General features: G+C 38.4%; 1 protein-coding gene across 8 annotated transcripts in view; it reads right to left on the reverse strand.

Moving 5' to 3' along the window:
• The window catches only part of slmapa (sarcolemma associated protein a), a 141,928-nt gene extending 126,012 nt beyond the window's left edge, over positions 1-15,916 (reverse strand). For 4 of the 8 annotated variants that reach the window (XM_051921005.1, XM_028824771.2, XM_028824772.2 and 1 more), the window contains exon 1: positions 14,637-15,914. In XM_051921005.1, coding sequence (XP_051776965.1) covers positions 14,637-14,834 — 198 coding nt within the window. In that variant the 5' untranslated portion in view covers positions 14,835-15,914. Of the gene's footprint in view, positions 1-14,636 lie in introns of all 8 variants that reach the window. The other 4 variants (XM_028824776.2, XM_051921004.1, XM_028824773.2 and 1 more) reach the window with 2 other exon arrangements.
• Between the last annotated feature and the right edge of the window lie 11,046 nt (positions 15,917-26,962).

Consider the following 26,962-nt stretch of genomic DNA (forward strand, 5'->3'; position numbering starts at 1 on the left):
CACCCATATTTTTTCACTCCCCAGTACTGCAACTCACACACGTCACATTAATTCCTGATGACATGCTCAAAAAAAAAAAAAAAAGATGGGAACACGTGGCAGGGAGGATGCATGCGCGTAAGCATTATAAGCGTGAAATATAAACTGGCCCTTATGGGTGAATCACATACTCAGGGACACCAGTGGAAATTAATGGGAATTGCATTCAGAACTAAAGCCAGGAAGTAGTTCCTTCCGCAAGTTGTGGGACTCTGGAAGAAACTACCAAGATATGTAGTTGAAACAGGAACCTTGACAAAGTTTAAGACGTATCTGGATGAGATCTTAGGACAGCTTAGCTATTAGCTAGCCAAACAAACTTGATGGATTTTAATGGTTTCCTCTCATTTGTCAAATGTCTTACGCTGGATAAAATCAGCTGGCCTTACAATTCTCTTCTGTAGACCACTGCACCTCAAAGTCATAAATAAACTACCCAAGAAAAAGCATGACAACCTCCAGGATAAAAATCATAAACACATATATCATGACATAAATATAAAACAAGGTTAAAGGACTTAAATACCCCCTTGAACACACCAAGTCGAATGCAATAAACTTCTTGAGTTGAGATGAGTCTTATTAGTATGGTTATTTCTAGAGATTATCTTCTGTTCTGAGCTCGGCTGCAGCAAAAAGATGGGTGAAGTTTAGTCTGGTGCCAAGAGTTCTGCGTTGTGGTACTAATTAGCACAAAAGGCAAGGGACTGTGCATCAGAAAATTCAATTAACCCCCTTATTAAGTTAAAGCAGTTATCACATCAATAAGTGCATCTTTGGCTGTTTTATGTGAAAAGTTAACTTGCCCTGACAAAATTAATGTTACTTTTTAACTAAGGAGCTATACAGCATTTTGGCTAAAACATATCAGATGGAGGAAGACTGCATTCTAATTATTGTTGAAGCAATAGAGATATAATCCAACTACTAGATTAGGTAAACTTTATCCCAAAGGGAAATGTCAGCGTTACTTCCACTGTGTTCAAGAGGCCTCCTCAGATACAATACAGTCACTTTAAAACAGCATTTCTCAACCTTTAAGTATTGCGACCCGAGTTTTCATAACAGTTTTAATCGCGCCCCCCTAACGTTTTTTTGAAACCCTAATAAAATTTATTCCTATAATTTTTGCGGCCGATACACTGCTACAAGTTTAAAATTTCCCTACGAATAAAGAAATTACGCCACATATGGCAACATTCGTGCCCCCTTTTTTGTTACTTCGCGCCCCACAGTTTGAGAACCGCTGCTTTAAACACAAGCTAAAACTCACTTGATGCTGTATGCTGTTAATAGTAAAATTATACTTTTACTTACCCTGTAGTAAGCAGTTTGTAGTTACAGCCAAGAAAAAATATTAACTTTGTGTTTTCATGCAGAATGGAGATAAAGTTTCTGATATAATAGGAATCTATGGTGATCAATGATCAAAAAAGACATGAAAAATGTAATGTTACTCATGTTACATAATACACATATTAAGTCCCAGAAAGGACTCACAGAAATTTTAAAGGAAGAACAGGTAAAAAGCTGCCTGGCACAGTCATCACTTGCTTGTTTTATGGTGAGTGTTGCAGAATACCCAGGGCAAGGCTAGATGCATGGGGACAAACGGCAAGTAAAATTCCATTTAATACATATTTTCTCTCCACAAAGCTGGTTTTAGATTAATGTAACCACAATTTTAACTCTCAATTTAGTTATTACTATTTAGATGTATAAAGCAATCTTATAATTCTATTTATACTACATGGTACTTCTGTTTGGTTATTGGTAAATGCACAGTAGCCTGATCTTGCAAATGACAATGAATTATTTAAGAATAAATTGAATTGCATCCAATTGGCAATTTCAAATGCACAGGATATGCCATATCTTTAGAGACAAGGAAGAAAACAGTGATGGTGTCAGCAAACAAGAGTTCTTTCACAAAAGTAATTATTAAATACAGACTGCAAGACTTGATCTCCTGTTTGGAATACATGAATGCCTGTTGGCACCTGCAACAAGTCTCCAGATGTGTATGAAATACTTTTTACAGGAAAGAATAAACCAATATTACAAAGTAATACACTGTGCGTGTGTTACTTTTGACACAAGGTTACTATGCTGACATGAAATCACAATAAAGAGTGCTGTGGTATTTGAAAAGAATTTCAATTAATTTCAATTGTGCCTAAAACTAACACAGGGCTTATTTATTTCATGTGGTTGAACATAAATGTTACTTGAATAGGTTCCTAGATGTCTAGAGTCTCTGCAAGTTTTTACAGCAAACAATCACTTAAGCCGATGTTAATTTATGTCTCTTATCCTTCTTGACTACTTAATTAGTTAGGCATTTTATTTATACCCTAAGAATAGCTATGCAATAATCTTGCAGCTTGAGTTTTGCTTTACTAAGGCATCTACTAGCATGAGCCATAGCCTAAAAATTAAAGACCTGCACTTTGTCTGTTTGACATGTTTGCTATGAATGTAATATTACAGTGGAACATAAAATGTTCCCATTCTATAAACAAAGGTACAGCCAAAGAAATTACATAGGAACTGCTCAATGTGACAAGACTGAACCCTTAAGTTACCAACTACCTTATTATTTCAAAGTCAACAAAAAAAAATCAAAAATTAAAAACCAGCAGAAAAGAATAAAAACACCATCTTAATACATAATTCACCTGCCTCGTCAAATCACTCACGTCCGTCCGAAGCCGAAGTGCGCAGTCGCCTTCTGAGCAGCTGCCCGAAAAACCTTACGAGACGACATCCAACCCCAACATCGCGGCAGGCGGTGGATTTACGGCCGCAAAAATTCAAAGAGAAAGGCGACTTCGATTAAAGCTCTAGAGGCCTGAAAAGCGATTTCGACTACAGCTCGAGGCCTAATTACGCATTCGGATTCAATTACGCATTCATTCAATACACCTATATCCGGTTTGTGGTCATAATACTTATTACTATTCCATATTGTACTGGAACATTCATCATTCAATATTATACTATAGGCCTGGAAAATTCATCAACTAACAGTACAAGCCTGTACAGTAATGAGTAAAGCGGACTACAATCATTACAAAACAACTTCTTCATTACTTATCATTTGTTCTTCATACACTGCTGACACAAACTCGTGCCCGTTTCATCTTACGTTGTCGAAACGGGCTCTTTGTCTAGTATGCAATAAAAATCTGTTCAGCTTGGTGAATTAACTCCTGACACACCTACCTCAAAAATGTGCAACTGCACATCTAAAATACCACCAACCCTTTTAAGCCGACAGGTTCTGCACCATTTGCTCTACTAAAGTGAAGGCAACTCGCAATAATATTACTAATTACAGACAGCCTCATGAATGAAGTCAGATTGCTAGTCAAAAAAGTGCTTTTGTTGTTAATTTAATAAACAGCAAGTATTCATTCCAGTTACACGTACCATTAACAGCATAAACACAAACATAAAGCTATGTCCTATAAACAACTGAACATAGCTTTTGTATTGTAAATAATGAATTTGAACAAACAAACTAGGAAAATATATGACTGCTCATCTGTAAAATTAATCATGACTTCAATATCAGTGATAAGTACTCAAACTACAAAAAATATCTGATATATACCCTTACACACACAATCTAATATATACATAAATAAATACACATACATAAGCAGACACAAACACACTCTTCAGGCAAGTTTTCAATTTTTTTTTTTGCTATGAAAAAATTGAGTCACAGATTAGATTTAACTTGGCTTATTTGACACTAATCAACAAAAAAGTGAAAACAGATCTCTGCAAAGTAGTCTAAATAAAATCTCATATATATTTCTGTTCTGGTTCGTGCTGCTTCCACTTCAAAACCGGTCCAGCCCACATGCAGCCAACACGGCATTTCTCGATTCCTATTCGTCCTCCTCCAAACCCTTCCCCACATTCTTCCAGTGCGATTCCTGCAACAAAACTTTTCAAACGCGAACCTTCCTTGCTAAACACAAGAAAAGGCATTCTTCCCAACAACTATACGAGTGCCAGAAATGCAATAAGAAGTTCACTACACAGGATTGTCTGACTAAACACAACAAAACTCATTCACAACTCTTATATTGCAACATATGCAAGGCAAGTTTCCAAACCAACGCAGTCTCAGCAGACATACACACAATCCTCTTCCCGTTACCACAGGTACTTCTTCACCTAATTCCCATCCAAGAGTACAACATTGGGACTCCAGACCAGCAGTACAAACACTGTCATGCACTATACTGGCCTGCTGAGTGTCATATCTCCAACAAGTACTCGAGGTGCTGCCACAACGGTAAAGTAGCTTTACCACCTTTGCGGGAGCCGCCTGTGTCTTTACAACAGCTTCTTACACAGCAAACATCAGAAGCTAAAAATTATTGTGAACACATTCAAGAATACAACTCTTCTATAGCGTTTGCTTCCATGGGTGCACAGATAACTCAATCTCCTGGCCACGGACCATACTGTTTTAAAATAAACGGGCAAATGAATCACCAAATCTCTCCACTATACGCTAACACTTCTACCTCTCCAGGATATGGACAGTTGTATGTTTTTGACACAGCGCAAGCTACTGAAGTACGCTTAGAAAATAAAGCAAACTCTGCATGGAGCAAAAATTTACTTCTCCAGCTAGATTCCATGCTCAGAACCATCAACCCCTTCGCCAAATCATACAAACACATGCATGTAATCGCTCAGTCCAATCCAACAGCATCTGTATGAATGGTTTTCAAGGAAAACCCTAGGCAGGATTTACGACGATACAATGCTCCGACATATCACACCGATGTTGCAGCGATTTTCGTCGGAGAAAATGGCGAACCGCCTGCCGAAAAGGGACATTTGCATCTATCCCATAGGCAACTCCTGTAAACAGATTTCCATGCTCAATATGAATTGCGATCCTATGGTTTACCCACTTTTATTCCCTTAAGGAGACATTGGCTGGCACAAAGATTTACAACATGTTCCCGATAAAAGAACCACCAAGCAAATAAGGCTTACTCAATGCCAATTTTATTCGTACAGATTAACAATGAGGAATACATTTAGTATTTTGCACTCCAGCGGCAAACTATTCCAACAGTACATCGTAGATGCGTATGTTAAAACAGAGGGTGCGCGTCTCAACTATCTCAGATTACATCAACAAGATCTGTGTGTGGAACAATACAAAGGACTATCAGACGCACTGCAAGCAAACGCTGAAAATAACAATGTACGTGTAGGCAAAATGATCATATTATCGTCCACATTTCCAGGAAGTCCAAGATACATGCAACAAAACCATCAGGATGCCATGGCCATAGTACGCAAATTTGGAAAGCCTGATTTATTTATCACTTCTACATGTAATCCTGCTTGGCCGGAAATTCTACATGTACTGTCGGATACCCAAAGACCACAGCACAGACCTGATATTGTAGTACGAGTAGATCTTTCGACTCATTATCTGTTATCTCCACCAAAACACCTATTCACAACTGCGTCTTTCAAGAAGTATTTATTTGTTCTTGATTTCAGAATTCCTTTCTCACCGTTTTCCGTTCCTATTCTTACACCACCAGCTTCGGCTAGTACAAAATAATTGATCACATAACTATTCAACCTTTTTAATGTGACAACACTAAACAATCACTGGTGTATGCACTTGGCTTTATAAGTCACAGAATTAGTGCAATGGAGATCATCGGTATGGGGTTTCAATTGACTGTGGTATAAATGCACTTTATATGAAATTCCAACCTGTGTTGAATCAATATGGTGGCCTAACCTACACAATGAAGACAAAAGAACACTCCAAGCAGCTGTGTGAAAAGGCAACTGAAAAGCACAACTCAGAAAATGGATATGAGAAAATAACCAAGTAAGACAAAACAGACATTAAGAAACAGAAAGAGAAGGTCATTCACAAAAACCAAGTGACTACGCAAGAAGACGACTAAGGAGGGAGGTCACCAAGAGACCTCTAAGAACTCTGAAGGAGTTTCAAGTTACCAGTGACTAGGGTTATTGAGAATAGGCAGACAACAACTATTGCCAATGTGTTTCAGAAGTCACAGCCTTATGGGAGAGTGGTGAAAGCAAAAAGCATACATGATATCTTGGCTACAGTTTGCCAGGAGGCACACGGAAGATTCTAATTCATATGGTCTCACCATTGAGCATTTTGCCCATCACACTAAATGTCACGTTTGGTGTAAGCCACACACTGTACATTATTAAAAAAAATATTACGTATACACCATTCCCATTCTGAAGCATGGTGATGGCATCAGAATTTCCTGTGGAGATGCTTCACTGCAGCAGCCACAGGAACGCTTGTGAGGTTAAAATAAATGCAGCAAAATACTGGGAAACTCCTGGAGGAAAAAATCTGATGCAGCCCGCAAGAAACCTGTGCCTTGAGAGAAGATTTGCTTAATAGCAAGACAATGACCCCAAGCATTAAGCCAAGGCTACACTTTAATTGATTAGTGACAACAATGTTAATGTCCTGGAGTCATCTTAACATTAAAGTCTTTTTCAGGTTGCTTAGTGTCAACAAAGCCTAATTACATCCTCTGTAATTCAATGTTATATTAATAATAAAATGTGAAAACATCCACGGGTGTGAATACTTTTTATATACAAATATACTCTTCAAACAAGAATGCTGATGTATTGAAATGCTAAATAATACCTGAAGAAATAGGACTGTATCATTGGACTATTTAATATTATGTTTCTATTTCTGTTAATCCTCTACATTTGGGAAGCAATTTTTTTTTTATTCAAAAACTAAAACATAAATGTTAACTGCCTCAGTCTTGGCTAAACTTTTAATTTTTGCATCATTTTGGACAGTGATATGGAGTAGTTGTTAGTACTGGTGCCTTGCAGGTCTAGACTCGTGCTAGGCTTGGACTCCATCAGTGCAGTTTACACATTATCACTGCATCCTTTAATTTTTCTTTCATATCTCACAGACATGCACATTAGGTTAACTGTGGAGACTAAAATTCCCTGAATAAATGAGTGTGTGCGACAGACAGACAGACAGACAGACAGACAGACAGACAGACAGACAGACATACATACATTATTAATCCCAATGGGAAATTCACATTCTTCAGCAGCAGCATACTGATAAAATAAATAATATTAAATTAAAGACTGATAATAATGCAGGTGAAAAACAGACAATAACTATGTATAATGTTAAATGTTAACGTTTACCCCCCCCGGGTGGAATTAAAGAGTCGCATAGTTTGGGGGAGGAACAATCTTAAAATATGTATATAAAATATAAAAATTAAATAAGTCCAAAGATACACTGTTGCTCTGATTCCTACCTAGCATCAGATATTTTTGGGTCTATAAGGTCACCAGCTGTGTATCCATTTAAGACGGGTTGAAATCTAAGTTATCAACAGAGATCTCGGCTTTAATGTTTGCAGTGGACCATGCAATGAATATGTCTCTGTCATATTCCATTTGGTATTGGATTTGTAAAAGCAGTGTTAAAGTCTGTGATGTACATCTGTTGGAATGACAAATGCAATGCATTTTATTACTAAAAATGTTTGTGATGTGCCATCTATTGGAATGAGAGAGACACAGCAGCCAGACAGACACACAGACATTTTTCCTCCTATTAAGGTGGATTGTCATCACATGTACAGATTACAGTGAAACTCTTACTTAAAGGTGTTAAGATACATGCAACACATTGCAACTCTCCAGCATTATGATTAGTTAGTAACAATACTTTATCTCCAAAATGTCTGTCTCTCATAAAATGTCAGGACTCATTAGTTTTATTCATTCCACTAGCTGTGCTACGGATGAAATCCAAATAATTAATGTAGACCTCAGCGCCACAGCTTGCAGTATACCATGCAATGCATATGTCACTGTTATATGCCATTTGGTATGGGATTCTTAAAAGCAGTGTTAATGACTGTGATGCACCATCTATTGGAACAAGAAATGCAATATATTTTATTACTTCAGATGTCTGTGATGCACCATCTGTTGGAATGACAGAGAAATAGCAACCAAACAGACACTTATCCATCCAATAAGGTGGGTTAGCACAAAAATACTTACTGCAAACTAAATTTTGAAACATTATCAAGTCCACTTTATGCAGTTCAGATTATGTGATAGGCTTTAGCTACAAAATCACGAAAATGATTAAACAAGCGGTGTAACTGATGGATTTCAAGGCTCACCGCAGTTAAAAATATATGCAATAGTAGTTGCTTCTGCGCATGTGTAATGTTTTTAGACTAAATTATATATAACTCTATGGATAATAAGTAATTTAATATAGTTATTAAAGTAGATATTCCCCATTTACAAATTTGGAGATTGCTACAAACTTACAATATGTTTAAAATAAATTACAAAATAAAATATTTTACAATAAAATACATATAAAACAAAAAAAAAAACTTCATTTTACACAAGAATAAACAGGAGTTCATAAATAAGATGCAATGATGCAAATAAGAGAAAGGTTTGTCATTTTATACAAATCTTTTCGTTACTGTGAAAACATTACACGCTTAACTTAATGCTACACTAAAAAAATAACTATAATAGACTGATATTCCTGCAGCAATAATGGTTCTTGCTTTGAGTTGTATCATAATAGCCTCCAGTCCACCTATCCTGAACTAGATTAACCAGGTTTAAAAATGGATTAAGTGCTGGATAGATCAAAGTAATTCATCCAGTACAGTTAAATAAATCTCAGCTTCCAACCATGCAACTATAAAAACAGCACAAATACCAGACAGTGCATCCATGCAACATACAAAAATCAGCCACAGCTAGAAACACTGGTACATTTTCAAACAAAATACACTAAAATGCCTTATTTAGCTTGCCTGCACATGGGATGTTACACCTGACAAGAGAAAATTAAAATTTCCTTCTCTCTGCAACAAGCACATAAATGATGTGTTAGATTAACACTGACAGATCAATTAATTGCCCAGAAATAAACAGAAGCGTTATTAAAGATGATTGCACATGATGAAGTGCAACAATAAGCCTGGGAAAAAGATCTCCTATTTAGACTACTACTGCTGAACATGTGCATTTATTTCACAAAGGCAAATAACACCAATAAGGATACATTGCATATATAATCAGCTAGAACATAATTAAATGACACAGGCTGCTGGTCTTTAAAGAAAGTGTGCACGTGAGGATTTGATGTATGAATAATTTGGATTACAATAAACTAAATGTACAAGTCAAAACAGAGGAGTACTATTGTTCATGTATACTGAATGAAAATAATAATTAATGTATGAAGAGAACAAAATTGATACTTTCAACAAAAATGAAAGTAGCTGGCTTCCAACAATAAATATTTTCCAAAAAGATACCTTAGACCATCAAACTGCTTTTCAATGATTCAACTGTTGTATTACTTTGGCTTTAAACATCATCTATTCTTGCAATTGAACTTCTGATCAATGTTTAAAATATATCAGCATTTGCTTATCTCTCCAACGTGTCTTCTATTTGACAATTAAAAGTTTAATTAAAAATCTACAAAAAAAAAAGTTTCTGGCGTAGGTAAGATTATGCTAATTGAATACGTATTAGCAGTATTACTACCACATGCGATTATTATTTATGTCAACTTTAAGCCCTGCCTTTTCTAAAAACATTTACTTTGGCAAAGCTTACATTAGATAGGAAGTGTTAAAGAAATTAAGTTACATCACAGTGAGTTTTATACAAGATATAATGATGCAGAATATTTCTTGAAGCTACTTGTTATCAGTATGTACAGTATATCTATGTTCCCCTTTTACTTAAATTTACTTTAGGAGACTTTGACCATACTATCTTTAGTCCTGTGACCTGTCACCTCTTCAGCCAAAAGTAGCGAGTCAGTAAATACATCATGTGTATGTGACATATGGAATTTTAAAACTGGGGAAATTATGCCCCTTCGACTTAGACATTCACACTAAGAAAGAAATAAACTGCAGTACATCCCTGGAAAACACTCTTTTGTAACACATTTAAGTATAATGTAAACAGAATATTTACAAACCTACTTAATCTGTATATAGGATAGAGATATGGCACCTCTGTTACCAATTCTACATATGCCCCAAGAATAAGTGTACGTGTTTGTGCGTTGGTTATATAAACCTGATAAAGGGTCAATGTTTGAAATATTTTGCTAAATCTAGCTTAATCACCATGGAATAAACCTGAAACATGTTTGATGCATGAAAAAGTTAAGAGTATTTTTAAATCCTGCATATACTGTATATGTTTATATATGTACAAAATAACATCAATATATCTACTGTGTTTTATTACTAGAATGAACACTTATCAATATTTTACTATTGATTTATGAATAGATTTCCGCAAAATATTAAATTCCAAATACAGTTAGCAAAGACCTATATGAGCCACCGCAAGCCATCATTTTTGGAAAAACCATGGGCAGTATTTTATCATATTAAAAACTGTGTAATAAAAGTAAACTTTTCAACAACCCAAACTATCTGTTAACATTTCTTTCCACAGATCAACCTCTCAGATACTCAAGAGCTCATGACTGACTATTTTCTTCTCCATATTATCACTATGCAACAATGGAAACATCCATTTTTGTAATCTGATTACATAGAGCAGGGATTGCAGAGAAGCTGGAGACAATCTTAGCAAGAAAAGGGCGCATGGCAGGGACAATCCATCACAGGAGGATACTAAGGCCCATTGAGTATCGCAAGTTAACCTAACCTCTATGTCTTTGGACTGTGGCAGGAATATAATTTAGTTTCTTACCTCTCGCTCTTACTCCTGGTCATTCTGGGAGTGTTAAAAACATATTTAAACTCAGTTTTACTCTTTTGCATTTTAAATTGACTACAGCGGATGTTATTCTGGGTCTAATGTGCTATTAATCAACTCTCGACTATCAGCCTACTCCTAAGCACTTGTAATTTTCACCTTCGTAGGCTCTTTGATTCACTGTGTCTGAACAATATTTTGTAGGATTTTCTTATAATGATGCTTAGAATTAAATGATTATAAGAGTTTATAAAATGAAAAGCAATATAGGCTTATTTGATAAGTGCAGTCTGTTTCAGTCTGACGATCTGTTGAGTTCTACTACATGGTCTCACCTACAAGGCTGTAAACTGCTAGGGTCTCAGTGGCTACAGTTTTCACTCCCAGCACCTTATACACAGAAACATATTTTTTGGATTAATTTTAGCCTATTCACTTGGTACCATTTTTAATCTTTAATTACATTGTGTACTCTTAAACAGCTGCATTCTGTGTCTGTTTCTTTCTACCAATTAAGAAGGAGATGCAATTAACAAGCGAAACAAATGCTAATCTGGTTCCACTTGAAACTGTGAGTAGTCATCATAAAGGTTTATATAAAAAAAAAAATCTTATCTATTACACAGAATATTCCAATATTTAAAGAAAAGGCAAATCAATAGTATTAACGTCTGTGGCATATTGACAGTCACTGACAAGCCATAAAATTACATTTCATTAAAAGCAAGAATTGACTTAGGATTTAGAATGATGAAGTACAAACCTGCACCCACTGCAGCGAACCAAGAACCTATTATTAAGCCCTGATCTATTGGAAGGGGGATTCAAAATTTTTAAATGATATCCAGCCTTAGTTTTACTTCAAGATTAGGAAAACATTTTGATGAGAAGGGAGCAATTTAGCCCAACCAAGCTAATCAATTCTGTCCACTTAATTCCTCCAAATATTAAGTTTAGTTTTGAAGGTCCCTAAAGTTCTACTGGGTAACTTATTCCACATGCCTATGGGCTCTCTGTGTTTAGAAAAACTTCCTAACATTTCGGTGAAATTTTCTTTTAAATTTCCAGCTTTGCCCCCATGTTCTTGTTTAATTAATTTTAAAGTAACCTTCTTGATCCACTGTACTAATTTTCCTCATAATTTTGAATACTTCAATCATGTCACCTCATAATCTCCTTTCATTTCTTTTGCCAAATTTCCCCCTGGGAACAAATAAAGTTCTGTCTATCTGTCTTTAAACTGAAGGGGTTCAACACCTTCAGTCTCTCCTCACATCAGTCTAGTCACCATCCTTTGGACTTGTTCTAGCCCTGCTGTCTTTTTTGTAATATGGAGGACAAAACTGCATAGAGTACTACCAATTTTCAGACCTCCAATAGTATACTAAAATCTAACACTTTTACTTCCTACATGTAATACCTGACAATTACTTACATTAAAATTTCATCTGCCACAAATCTGCCCAAGCATGCATGCTGTCCAATTTTATCCACAATGTTTCAATGGATTCCAGCTTGGTAACATCTGCAAACTTAACCAGCTTGTTGTACATATTCCTATCCAGATCATTTATATATATATTAATAACAGTAGTGACCCTAGCACTGATCCCTGAGGTAAACCCCTCTTAGCATCTCCCTACTTCGAACAAGTTTCCTTTCAGCATAAACCCTCTGTGATTTGTGTTTAACCAATTCTGTCTATCTTCTATCTACACACCACACCCTAAACTCCCAATTCTTTTAGTGTGATGCCAATCCTCTCATGGGGACCTTATCAAATGTTTTGTAAAGAACAAGCATTATCATATGCACCACTCTTATTGCATCCTTTCATAGATTCCTCATAGAATTCCAGCATAACAGTAAAACATGAACTCTCCCGTCAGATCCTATGATGACTTCTCTAAAATCTCTGTTCTTTCCGTATGCTGCTCAATCTTCTAATTAATTTCTTCCATTAACTTACCTGTGATATATATTAATACTGCTTGCCTGCAGTTACATGGAATTTCCCATTACCCTGTTTATACAATGGAATAATATTTGCTCTTTTTCTTTCCTGAGGAATTTGTCTAATGTGGAGTGACTTTCTAAAAATAATCATCAATGAGATTTTATATATATTATACACACACACACATTAAGCTCCTTAAACATATAGGGATAAATGTTACATGGTCCTGGTGATCTGTAAGTTTTAAACCAGTGAAACATTATTCTGAAATAGTTTGAGCTTACTCACTTGGTACCATTTTTAACCTTTAATTGCATCGTGTGCTCTAAAACAGCTGCATGTTGTGTCTTTGCTACTTTCTACTAATTAACAAGCAGATGCAATTAACAAGTGAACCAAATGCTAATCTGGTCCCACTTGAAACTGTGTGTAGTCATTGGGGGTGTGGAGAAAGCTGGAAAATCTCATCTATTACACAAAATATTCTATATATAAAGAGAAATAAAATCTACATTATTAAAAAATGCCTCACATAGTATAATGAAAGCAAGCTACGAAAATGCACATTTCCACTATCAACAAAAATTGGCTTCCGATTTAGAAAGTGACTGGTGTGCCAACCCACAGCCACTGCAGCTGACCAAGAACCTAATTGCAAACCTTGGTCTAGTGCTAAGGGGATAAAATATTAAAAGATTTTAAAATGGTACTATCCCTCAGTTTTAGCTGAACATAAGAAAACATTTTGACAAGAACAGGCCATTCGGCCTAACGAGGCTCCCCAAACCTATCCACAATAACATCAAGTAGAGTTTTGAAGGCCCCTAAAGCCCTACAGTCCACCCCACCAATTGGTAACTTATTCCACGTGTCTATGGTTCTCTGTGTAAAAGAGAACTTCCAAACATTTGTGCAAAACTTGCCTCTCAATCCACTGTATGAATTTCTTTCATAATTTTTTAACACTTCAATCATGTCACCTGTTAATCTCTTTTTGCTTAAACTGAAAAAAACTCCTTTGATCTTTCCTCATAACTCATCCCCTACAGACCTGGAATCAGCCTGCTCAGGTTTCTCTGGATTTTTTTTTGTCTTTTTAGTAACCTGGAGACCAAAATTGCATATGGTACTCCAGGTGCGGCTTCGCAAATGCGTTTTATAGCTTAAGCACAACCTCCTTTGAGTTTTACTCTCTACATTGTGCTATAAAACCTAACATTCGGTTAGCCTTCTTAATGGCTTCTGAACACTGTCTGGAAGTAGATAGTGACAAGTCCACTATAAGATACAAGACTGAAAAATCTCCTCTGCTACACAAGATATTCAAATATTTAAAGAAAAGGAAAATCTACAGTATTAAAAATGTCTCACGTGACAGAAAGATAACACTAGCAAGTCATACAAATTACAAGTTTCATTAACAACAATTCCCTTCTGATTTAGAAAGTGTCTGGAGTTCAAACCTGCAGCTCACCAAAGACTCTAATTTCAAACCCTTTTTGGCAGATAAAATATTGAAAATTTTAAAATGGTACCTTTCTGAACAGGTTATCAAAAAACTTTTTGATTAAGTGTTCGACCATTGAAGTTCACACTAGGGTTTCTTGTTTGTTTTATTATTGCCATGGGCACCCCTCCCAAGAAATATTTGATTTAAGCGCAGGTAAATAAAAAACCAAGCAAAAGGATTTAATGTTCCAGTGAACACACCAGTGTGCACTTGTCAAGTCTTACAAACAGAAGTAACTGTCGACAGCAACTTTCTCTAAAGAGGTTGATCATTAACCACCTGGCCTACCTTTCCAGTCTTGTGGTCGAACCAAACAAGGGCATGGTTCCGGGACAGCACCTTACAGTCAAACGTGGCGTTGTTCTGCGCCGGGCGACAGCGGGCCACCGATCTCCCGATCTTGACAGGCTCGTCCAGGTACACATGGCGCTCCTGGAAGGGATGCGAGTTGGGCCGGCAGGTGAAGACCGCCAAAGCGGAAGGCATTGATGACAGCCGGGGCACGTCACTAGCAGCACAGGGGAAAGAACAGGTTTCAGGAGGCACTGCGGCCGGCTGACTTGCAGATTTCTTGCTAAATGCGGAATGACGACAGTATATTTAGCAGTAAGCCACATAGAAGGGTTGCACTAGGAGCGGACAGCTTGTTGGATATCTGTTCCACCTTCCCGTCCGTCCGCCAAGAGGCCCATTATTGATCACGCCGGATCGAAGCAGCAGCACAGGCGGCAACCTTCGGCGGGAGCAGCAACCTCTCTTTCAGATTTCCTCTGAAGCACATAAAGTGTGGAGGCAAGTAGCCGATCATTTAAAGGTCCTGGCGAAAGAATAAGCACCGGTTTTAGCACACCTTACAGATATGTCATTGCGGCTTCACCTGCGAATCAGGTGAGAATAACAATCCACCCGGACCAGCCCCCCTCGGCCGGCCTAGCGAGTACAACACGGACAGCCACTTTTACCCGTTCATTTTCCGGGGCACCTACAAGGCCAACTCGAAGAGGTTAATAATCCAAAATGCTGGTCTCGTTTGATCTTGCTGTGATGAATCCGCCTTCAGTTATCAGAACACCAGTCCCAACAGCGAGCACCCCACAGGCTGCACCTACAATCAAGAAGAGCGCAGCATTCCGCCTTCACTTAGAAACACGTTCACCTGGCGTGCAATCCCAAACTTTAAATATCCCCAAGAAAATGTCCCAGGCCTCAGAACAAGGCGGCGTCTGAAACCCACTTCTCACGGGACACGAGGAAAGGAAAGGTACAGGCAACGGTGTTAACTTTCCAACGCGAAAATCAAAACAGCGCCCCTCCTTTAAGAAGCAGACACGGAAATTTCATGCCGGACCCTCCACGCAGCTTCGCGTGTTCCATATATAGATAAAATATTTCTAGAGGGGTAGACGCTAAGCCATTTGTTTCCCCTGCTTGTCTTTAATAACTGAGTGTTGACTACCGCACAGAAAATTAACGTCTCCTCTCGCAGGGCTTAAGGCAAATCCACGCAAGTTGTCCCCCTCCTCTCGTAATGACCGCCATATTGAATAGCAGACACACACACTCACAGAGGCAACAGCGCCTCGAGCCAACAGAGTTTGCGCAACCCCCTGCGCGCACACCGCCCAGGCGACGTCCCACAAAGGGGCGGGGTTAACTGAATGATGGACACGTTCTCAGTCAATCACACGTAGCGTGCTTGCAAAGTAAACCAATTAAAACCGGGGAGTGGCACATTTTTCTTTTCTGATGTCAGGAATCGGTGAGAAGTGAGCAGAAGAGCGACCTGTGGGGAAACAGAGAGAGAGAGCGAGTGAGTGAGCGAGAGTGACAGAGAGGCAGGCATACGGGTATACATAGCGTGGGCTGTTACTTGGAGTACAATTTTAGAAGCAGGCCCTGTCTGTGCCGTGAAAACATAACCAGTGCAGGTAAAATATAGAAGTTGAGCAGTTCAGTTGTTGGATGCTTTGTACTTGGTAGAAAGCATTGCGTTTTTAGAAAAGCTACGGCGGCCCGAGGGTCTGGTTGCTTCCATAAACAGTTCATTGAACCAAATAGAGATCATGATTGTTAAAGGTGACACATAAATACTCTGGACTAACTTAAATTAGAGGTATATTACGGTCTTCCGAAATTGTGAGAATATCCCCCGCCACCCAAACCCCATCAGTGCCAGGACTTGGTCCCAGTGTGGCTTTTACAGAACTTCTATCATTTTGTCCTTTACATACTGAAAGTGAAAGCATCAAAACCATAAGTTCTTTTAAAATAAATATAGATTGGTAAGTTATGGATATGCAGTATCAATATGTGTGTACGCAATGAGTTGTAAAGAAAAGCATCAGTGAGCAATTAAATAAGATTAAAGCTATTTCGTGCCAGAAATAATGTTTAAATGAACGTTGTGGTTACTTACAAGCTTGGTGGTATTTAGACAGCCAAAATTACTTTGTTTCTATCTTTCTTTGGTGATCTACTGCATGAGCATATTTGCTTTAATTCTGTTTTTCATGCAATTACTGTGCCAAACAAACATTTGGTCATACCCAGAAATGTCATGTTTTTGATAGAAATTGATACTTTTCTTTATCAAGATACCATTAAAGTGATTTAAAAATACAGCCAAGTCATCACTCGGTTTTCTAAAGGCATTCACATACGACTGCATATATGGCCTTTAGAAAACCAAGTAATGTCTTGGCTGCATTTTAAAATCAATTTAATAGTATCTTAATAAAGAAAAGTTCCAAGTTTTTCTAGAAATTAATACATTTCTGGGTGTGTCCAAACTTTCGATTGGTTGTGTAGGTGCATGGCATCTATTTCTGTGTATCCAATAAGTTGAGAAGGAAAGCATTGGTGAGCAACTATAAAGAGATGAAAGTTAATTCCTGCTTAAAATAACATTTAAATCAAAGTTTTGGTTACTCACAGGCTTGATGATACTTAAGCAAACAAAATTAGCTTGTTTGTCATTTTCTTTTCAGAACTTCCGGACAAGCATCCTGTGCTGTAATTCTGTTTTATATATACTTACTGTCTAAATCTTTGTAAAAATACACAATTACAATGAATGTAACACTTATTATGGTAGGTGTATATCATGTCAGTTGAGATTATTGGTAAACATCAGAAGTGTGTTCTTAAAAAACGTTTGCCAAATTTTGCTCTAGGTCATTGGTACAGAAACCCTCCAGGCTGTCTAGCATTCTTTGTCGTTGCACCTTCACTACATCACCAGTTCAGTTGCTCACAAAAAATTTCCTGTAAGTAGCATAGCCTTTAATGAGCTCTGTCTCATGTGCAAAAAAACACCTTAAGGATGTGTAGGGCCTTTGCTTGCTAAGAACAATATCAGGAGACGAGCTCTTGTGACCACCAGGGAGTGCTTTATTGCCCTGACTCCAGACATAACTCACCCACTGACAGTTCCAAATACTTTTAAATAAAGATTTATTGACAACAATACCTTTTTCAGGCTTCAAATCAGTAACACGGCACAATTCATTTGTCTTTTTCCATCCTCCTCCTCCTCGTCAATCTTCGTCTCACTCCCTCCCAACTCCCGGCTCAAATTTCAGGAACAATACATGTAACGTAACAGGAGAGCTTCCAGGTCAGATGGAAATCCTCTAAAACATGAAGAGTTTCTGCTAATAGTGCCCCCAAGGACCCCAACTGGGTTGCCCTACAAAACTCCACTCTGTGGGTGTCCATGTTGGGGCCAAACCAGAGAACCACTGCCCCCTTTTATACTGGGAAATTAATTGCCCATCCATTATTTGTTTGTCCCGACTGGGATAGGAATCTACCACTGTCCTGTTGTCCTTCCATTATGGCCTCCCGGCCGAGTAAGTATGCGTCTTCCATCCCAGTCAGGATGTCGGTGCATCCAGCACAGCACTTACACTCTTTCTGTCATTCGTTCAAGATGGCCAAGTGGTGTAAAGCACCAGTCTTAAGGAAAATTATCCTTGAATGGTTATTCAGTCTACAAATGTAGGTGTGAGTTCAAATTCTACTTCTGACAACATTTTTTGAAAATTAAGGGGAAGTGTGTTTAGGACTAAAGCCAGGAAGCACCTCTTTAGGCAAAGAGTTATGGGAATCTGAAACAAACTACCAAGACATGTCGTTGTAGCAGAACCTTGATATACAGTATGGAAGAGATATTGGGACACCTTAGCTATTAGGTAGGCAAACAAGCTTGATCATCGGAATGGTCTCATTTGTCATATTCCTTATTTTCTATGTTCTTTTGTTCATTCTGTCACCCACCTCTGCATACTGCATTGTGTAGGGTGTATCACTGAGAAGCTTTACTTTAATAGTACCCTTCATAACATACCTGGCATAATATAACTGGAAAACTTGAATTTCCCAGTTCAGAATGACTTTGTTTTTTTTTTTTCTTCAAAATGTTAGCAGTCATTATAACATACATTTGAAAAATCCATTTGCATTTTTCTGCTTGCAAACTGCGTCTCACAACAAAACCTCCTCCATGAATCTGCATCCAGCAGCCCTTTACACCAAAGGCATGTCCTCCTAACGCTCATTCCATTTTTGTTCAACAAATGACAGTTTTTCATTTTAATGATACTTGGCATTTAAATTACAAGGACCGTCAAGAGCCCAAAAATATTTTTTGTTTATTTAAAAAAAAATATAGGGACTTTTCTTCACTGGGGACAGCATACAAATGATCATTTAGTGTTTTCTTATGAGCCATAGCTTTTTGCTTGTCAATGCTTGGTTTATCATCAGTACAATAAAGCACAAGATTTTAATAACTTAGAACTGTTTTTTGCTTTTCTACTCTTGAGCTTATCTTCTCCCCCCCAAAACTACCCAACAATATGACATATTTACACTTTAGGCTGTTTTTATGAAATAAGAGGATTAAAAGAGAGTGAGATTAGTGGGTAGTTTCAGTGATTTTTTTTTACAAGTGCAGAGCCTCGTAGCTTCTAAACCCCTTTGAATAACAACACAATTTTTGTTTGGTCTGAAAGCAGGTGCACAGCACTTTCTTAAAATTCAAGTTAAAAAAGTACCCTCTTCCACATGATCCATCCATCCATCCATCCATTTTCCAACCCGCTGAATCCGAACACAGGGTCACGGGGGTCTGCTGGAGCCAAACCCAGCCAACACAGGGCGCAAGGCAGGAAACAAACCCCAGGCAGGGCGCCAGCCCACTCAAGAATCACAGGAATCCCAGTAACAAATCACTTTTTTTATTTCAAGTAGTTACCAATGCGTATGTATTTCAGTTTTAAAAAATGACTTATTACTCTAAGCCCTTCATTGTTTTCTTAATAGGTATATCCACTTGGACAGAGGCAGTGGTGCAGTAAGAATTATGTTTCTGGACTTCTCTAGCGCCTTCAACACCATCCAACCTCTGCTCCTTAAGGACAAACTGACAGAGATGGGAGTAGATTCATACCTGGTGGAATGGATCGTAGACTATCTTACAGACGGACCTCAGTATGTGCGTCTCGGGAACTGCAGGTCTGACATTGTGGTCAGCAACACAGGAGCGCTGCAGGAGACTGTACTTTCTCCGGTCCTGTTCAGCCTATATACATCGGACTTCCAATACAACTCGGAGTCCTGCCACGTGCAAAAGTTTGTTGACGACACTGCTAATGTGGGCTGCATCAGGAGTGGGCAGGAGGAGGAGTATAGGAACCTAATCAAGGACTTTGTTAAATGGTGCGACTCAAACCACCTACAACTGAACACCAGCAAAACCAAGGAGCTGGTGGTGGATTTTAGGAGACCCAGGCCCCTCATGGACCCCATGATCATCAGAGGTGACTGTGTGCAGAGGGTGTAGACGTATAAATACCTGGGAGTGCAGCTGGATAATAAACTGGACTGGACTGCTAATACTGATGCTCTGTGAAAGAGAGGACAGAGCTGACTATACTTCCTTAGAAGGCTGGCGTCCTTCAACATCTGCAATAAGATGCTGCAGGTGTTCTATCAGACGGTTGTGGTGAGCACCCTCTTCTACACGGTGGTGTGCAGCATAAAGAAGAGGCACGCCTCACGCCTGGACATATTGGCGAGGAAGGCAGCTTCTATTGTAGGCATGGAGCTGGACAGTTTGAGATCCATGGCAGAGCGACGGGCGCTGAGCAGGCTCCTGTCAATCATGGAGAATCCACTGCATCCACTGAACAGGATCATCTCCAGACAGAGGAGCAGCTTCAGCCACAGACTGCTGTCATCGTCCTGCTCCACTGACAGACTGAGGAGATCGTTCCTCCACCACACTATGTGACTCTTCAATTCCATCGGGGGGGTAAACGGTAACATTACACAAAGTTATTGTCTGTTATACCTGCCTCACACTCTCCACCTTGCATTTTTTTAACTTGCACTGGATTTTTATCACTCTTTAATTAATATTGTTTTTATCAGTATGCTGCTGCTGGAGTATGTGAAATTCAGTGCTTCATTTAGTAAATGTAATGAGACAACTACTGATAGAATGTAACTGTACAGTAAACAGCCATAAACCTCACAGTGACTGGTCCCCAACTTGTGTGTCGTTCTGTTTTGTTGTGTCCCATTTAAGGAGTTTCATTTTGTTCCATTATTCAAACACTTGCATATTTTTGTATGTCGCTAATGCCTTTTTATCTGGGTGAAGTACAAATCCAATATACATTGCAGACATTTACATATATTTTTTTAAAACTGGAGCTTAGGCGGGTTAAGTGACTTGTTCAATGTCATATCGTGAGTCAGAGGTGGGAACTGAATCCATATTCTTGTGTTCTAAGGTCTAGTGAGTTAACCATTACAACGCAGTGCCAGTGAGAGATTAGCCCTATCTAAGTGTGTACTCCTGTGATGTAATGGCATCATGTTTTCATTTTGGCTTTCAACTCATTACTGCAGAGGCAGGTTTCAGCTTCCTACACCCTTTACTCACAAGCAGGTTCAGGAAATGGAATGGGATGAACTACAGGCTGACTCTTCAAGATTAAAATTTGAATAGTATATTTATGTCTGAACAGTTGCTAAAAATATATTATTCAAATCCCGGAGCTCACACTGTTTTGAGAGGGAAACAGAAATGTCAAACGAGGATCTGAAGTCTCTTAGTGACAGCCAGATATGGGCAATATAAAAGTATGCCAGTAAATGAGTAAGCAAATAATGGAGGAAGGCAATTTCATGCTTGCATATATTAATAAAAAAACATTTTCTTTCTACAGTAGAACAATCTTCTAGCAGTTTCCGGGCAATCCCACATAATCTGTAGGTTCTCCAGTTTATTGATAATGTCCATAATGTCTAAGGAACTGCATCTATCTATCTATCTATCTATCTATCTATCTATCTATCTATCTATCTATCTATCTATCCATTATCCAACCCCCTATATCCTAACCACAGGGTCACGGGGGTCTGCTGGAGCCAATCCCAGCCAACACAGGGCGCAAGGCAGGAAACAAACCCCAGGCAGGGCACCAGCCCACCGCATCTATCTATCTATCTATCTATCTATCTATCTATCTATCTATCTATCTATCTATCTATCTATCTATCTATCTATCTATCTATCTATCTATCTATCTCAAATGCTCTTTAACAAATTTAATAGAAGTGAGATATAATACCATGCATCCTGTTAACCATCATATAATATTTGTAGAAGCATCACTGAAAAAACATGTTGTAGCTTTGCTTGCCCCAAATAAAAACGTATACTCAGGAGAGTGTGTTTCACTTTCCTTCAGGTTGGCTGCCAACGGCACTTGCTCTGTGTGGTCCTGTCATGATGAGTGATTGGTATCTTGTGAGGTTTCCTGCCTCTGCTCTTGGTAATTACGTTGCATCTTCTTAAATCTGTGTTGTGTGCCCTAATAGTTTAGGCTTCCTGGATGCTGATACCTTTGCTGCTATTCCTAAAAGCTTATTTACATTGTGCTATGGTTTGTGTTCACCAGTGTTTTTATCCTGGGTTTCTGCCTGTATGTGACTAACACCATGCCTGCAGTAATAAACATATTTACCCATTTATGTGCACTGTAGGCTTCTGACTTTGGTTTACCTGGCTACAGATCCTGCTATAACTGATAATAGAATTACATTTTTGAAGCTAATTCTTAACATGTTGTTTATCGCCCACTTTAAGAAAGGATCCACCAAATCATCTGTTATGTTGGGTCATGCTGCTGTCAGAAGAAAACTAATTCTGAGGGGTCATATTGGGATTTAACATGCAGTCCAGGATAGGAGCTAAATTAGTGGTGGTGCAGCATAATATCCAAATTGATGCAGTCATTCAGTTTAGTTAAAATAGGTTTACTTTTATAAAATACACTTCAATGAACACAACCTCAAAGCACTTACAATTTCCAAATACAAACCATACAGCATCTAAACATAAATATACATCAATCCATTCATTTTCTACAAATTATCTGATTTGGGTGTTGAAGGCAGCAGTCTTAGCAAAAATGCCTAGACATTTAGTCCTTTTCCTAGCCACCTTCCAAGCAAAGGTCACACTCTGCCAACCCCTTACTGGGATGGAGCTTCCTATGTGAGGTACCCCTTTGTGGTCAAGACTGGCAGAGTTGGCGCTGACCATGTACACTTACTCGCACCACTTTCAGCACTCCCTAGTGCATATACCATGCTTAGGAAGCAATGAGTCAGTGCAACTCAAACACTCAAAATACTGTATTATGATGCATACACTCTTAATTACATTACGCAGTACTTGCTGCTGGTTTCTCAAGAGCTCAGATAACTTATCAGCAAAAAGTATAGCTGCAAAATATTGCATTATCTTATTATCATCTTGCAAAGCATTTAAATGTTTAGAAGAATTTAGAGAAGCAGCCAAGGAAGACAGAGGCACCAAGGAGCACCAATGTGGCAGTAACCCTTTAATGTCTTCTCATGCTCCTGGAGCCATGGATAGGAGATCAGATTGACAGAAGGTTCTGGTGGGACAATGAACACACTCTCGTCTCTCTATTACTCTCTCTCTCTTTCTCTGGACAGAAGTGACTCAACTGTCTTTGCAAAGTATTCATGTACATAACATATCCCTATTAAACAGACTCAAAATTGCTGTATCATATTTGTATTGTTTACATTGGTTACATTATTAGCAAGAGTCCATTATTGTTTCCTCCATGGTGCCTTGATATTGCTCCTATGCATTTCTTAGCGACAGTGCGACTTGTTATCTGTCCGTATGCTGAGGATGGTGTAGCTGACTCCATCTTTATTACGTCCATCAGGTGAACAAGTGTGTCTTCAAATTTAAAACCTTTTGGAGCCTAATTTTGTGCATTTCAAACTTTATACAAAGAAACAAGGTCACACAGAATTAATTGTTTCCACTGCACTATAAGATGATATAAAATAATATATTACTTAGTTATACAATAGTTTACAAATATTAAGCAGAATTAAAAAAAGAATTAGATTTGAAATTTTAAGAATTAATTTAACTATTTGACTGATATCCCATCCAGGGATGGGTATTAAATTGTATATACTGCTTCGTGCATCAGAAAAATTAAATTCCAGAAACAAAATGGATGAACGGAAGAAATTAATTGTTGGTACATGATATTGAAAGGTCTTGTATTGCACTGGTGTCCCATCTAGGAATTGTTCCTGCCTGATTCCCAAGGTTTCTAGGATAGGAACAAACCCTTATTAACCATGAACTGGATAACCAGGATGGAAAATAATTCGATGAACTTCCCTCAAAATGCCCCGTAATGGAGTGGCATACTTTCTAGATTTGATTCATGTCATGTGTAATGTTTTGAGGAAAGGCTATGGTTTCCTGTGGGTATGGCATTGGAACTCCAAAAATGAATGGTTCTTACTCTGAGCGTCTCTGTGTGTGTGTAGGGTCAAGTCCATGCGCTTTATAACATCACAATACAAATTGGCTTCATGGTGTTTACTGTATATGCAGGTGTCATGGTGACTCAGTGGTTATCACAGGTGTCTGGATTTATATGTTGTGTAGTGGGGCTACATAGTAATAGTGTATTCAATGTATGTGCTGAGTGCGTTTTGTTTCCATCGTCCCGTTTGCTGTTCATGATGTGTACGTCAGTGAATGTTGTCCCCGTAAATACAGAGGGGACGGATGAGGGAGAGAGACCGCAGCCCCAGGATGGAAAGCACCTGTTCACATTCAGTTACATCTGGTTCATTACTATTTAAACGATCAGGAGGGAAAGAAAAAGTAGGGGAGAAGAAAAGAGGAAGGAGAAAGACGGAGATTTCATTTAACAACAACAACAACAACAACAACAAACCATAATTTCCTGCTATTTTTCATATCGCGCTTTGTATCCAGTTTGTTTCTCATTCCGCCAGATTCACTTCAGCTCAATCATCGCCAGAAGACCCTGGGGTTGGACTTCATTATCCACCATACGCCGAGGAAGCACGGTGAGATTGTTCCATTTTTCTGGGAGATTCAAACGCGTCCATTCTTTCTTGATCAGTCATCCGTATTCAGGACAGTAATATACCCAGACTCAAGTTTACGATCATTGTCATTTCAGTATTCATTCATTATTGTTATTTGTGTTTTGTGTGTTATACGTTACACGGGCAAGGGAGGGTTTGTTATTGTATATATGGTGTTTTCACGTTGCTGCTTTGGTGGAGGGATATACATATATATTTTCTACGTGGGGAATGTGCAGTATTGTTTTGTTATTGTGTTCCATTTAATGTATTTATTCACTTATTTTACATACCTGGTTTGGTGTGCTTGTGATTCACCGTCGATTGAGGGGAAAATATTATTTGTTAGAGGTACAGCTTGGTATACAGTATGTAGGTTCATCTCAGTAATTTTTCCAGGCCACAGGTCTTGGTAGTGTAACTGCCGCCTGGTTAAGGGGTCGGCCATTACAGTTGTGTTTGGTCATTGTATGTGTGGAGTTTGTATATTCATCCTGAGTCTTTGTGGGTTTTCTTCTGGGTGTTATGCTTTTGTGTACTTTAAATTTCTATGTGCTTGTCATTTTCTAACCCACTTAATTCTGACCAGGGTCTGAATTGCCTATCCCATCAAGCATAGGGTGCAAAGCAGGAACAAAACCCTGGACAGGACGCCAGCCCATTACAGGTTTTCTGAAGTGCTGCATCATATTTTGAACTTATTTTTTTATTTTTAGGTTAGTATTATTGTCATTTATTAATAAAAAATAATAATTGTGCCATTGTCGTTGCTATTTTGTTTTTTTTGTTTGTTTTGTTTTTACAGGAAGTGCCATTTCAAGTCGTTGTTGTTGCAGTGCTGTGTGGGTTGTTATGGAGCACATCTTTGGAAGTGACATAGGTAACGGTATGGACACAACAGTATAAAGAGCAGCGTATCAGACATGTCATTATCTGAGATTGCAGATATTTCTGAAAAACAACCTTTCGTGAGTATGTGTGTATTCTATGTGCTTTAGTACTCCCAGTTCCGACTCTGTGCTCTTGTTTCCTTACAACGATGCTTTCAGTGGCGTTTTGGTAGTGACGACCAGTAGGACAAATCTCTGGTTTTGACTTTGGTTTCAGTTATGGTTCCCTCCCTCAAGTCATCCATGTTTCTCATTCTAACTTTCCCTTGTGCAAGGAATAACACTGAGTACTCTGGTTTTCTTCCCACATTCTCAAAGACTTACAGGTTAGCTTAACTGGTGATTCTAAATTAGCCCCATGTGGATGTCTGCGTGAGTGTACCCAGCGATGCACTGGTGCACGGTCCAGGGTTGAATACAGCTTTACAACAGATGTTGCTGAGATAGGCCGCAACCACCCTTGAAGTCTGAATCCGATTAAATAGGTTTGAGGGTGTTATGTTATACAGTCAGGTATGCCACAACAAATGAATAAAACAAAGAACAGTTTTCATTAATAAAATCAGGATGCTGCAACAAATGTGGAGGTATACTATTAGCTGATGTAGGGCACATGTGCACATGATGTGTCAGGGCCTTCCCATTTTGATTAGAGCTTTGTTATCATTTGTAAGGTTCAATTATCAGCTTAGTTTGGTTATCTGTTATTTGTGCCTTTAGCAGTGAATATAATTTTTACATTATCCTGCTAAATAATTTCAGCCATGTATTGGCAAAATAGTGTTAGTAATCTAATAACTAGATAGATAGATAGATAGATAGATAGATAGATAGATAGATAGATAGATAGATAGATAGATAGATAGATAGATAGATAGATAGATAGATAGATAGATAGATACTTTATTAATCCCCAAGGGGAAATTCACATACTCCAGCAGCAGCATACTGATAAAAAACAATATTAAATTAAAGAGTGATAAAAATGCAGGTATAACAGACAATAACTTTGCATAATGTTAACGTTTGGGTGGAATTGAACAGTCGCATAGTGTGGGGGAGGAACGATCTCCTCAGTCTGTCAGTGGAGCAGGATGTTTGACAGCAGTCTGTCGCTGAAGCTGCTCTTCTGTCTGGAGATGATCCTGTTCAGTGCATACAGTGGATTCTCCATGATTGACAGGAGTCTGTTCAGTGCCCGTCGCTCTGTCACAGATGTCAAACTGTCCAGCTCCGTGCCTACAA

This window comes from Erpetoichthys calabaricus, chromosome 18, assembly GCF_900747795.2.
Source record: "Erpetoichthys calabaricus chromosome 18, fErpCal1.3, whole genome shotgun sequence".
NCBI classification, from domain to species: domain Eukaryota; kingdom Metazoa; phylum Chordata; class Cladistia; order Polypteriformes; family Polypteridae; genus Erpetoichthys; species Erpetoichthys calabaricus.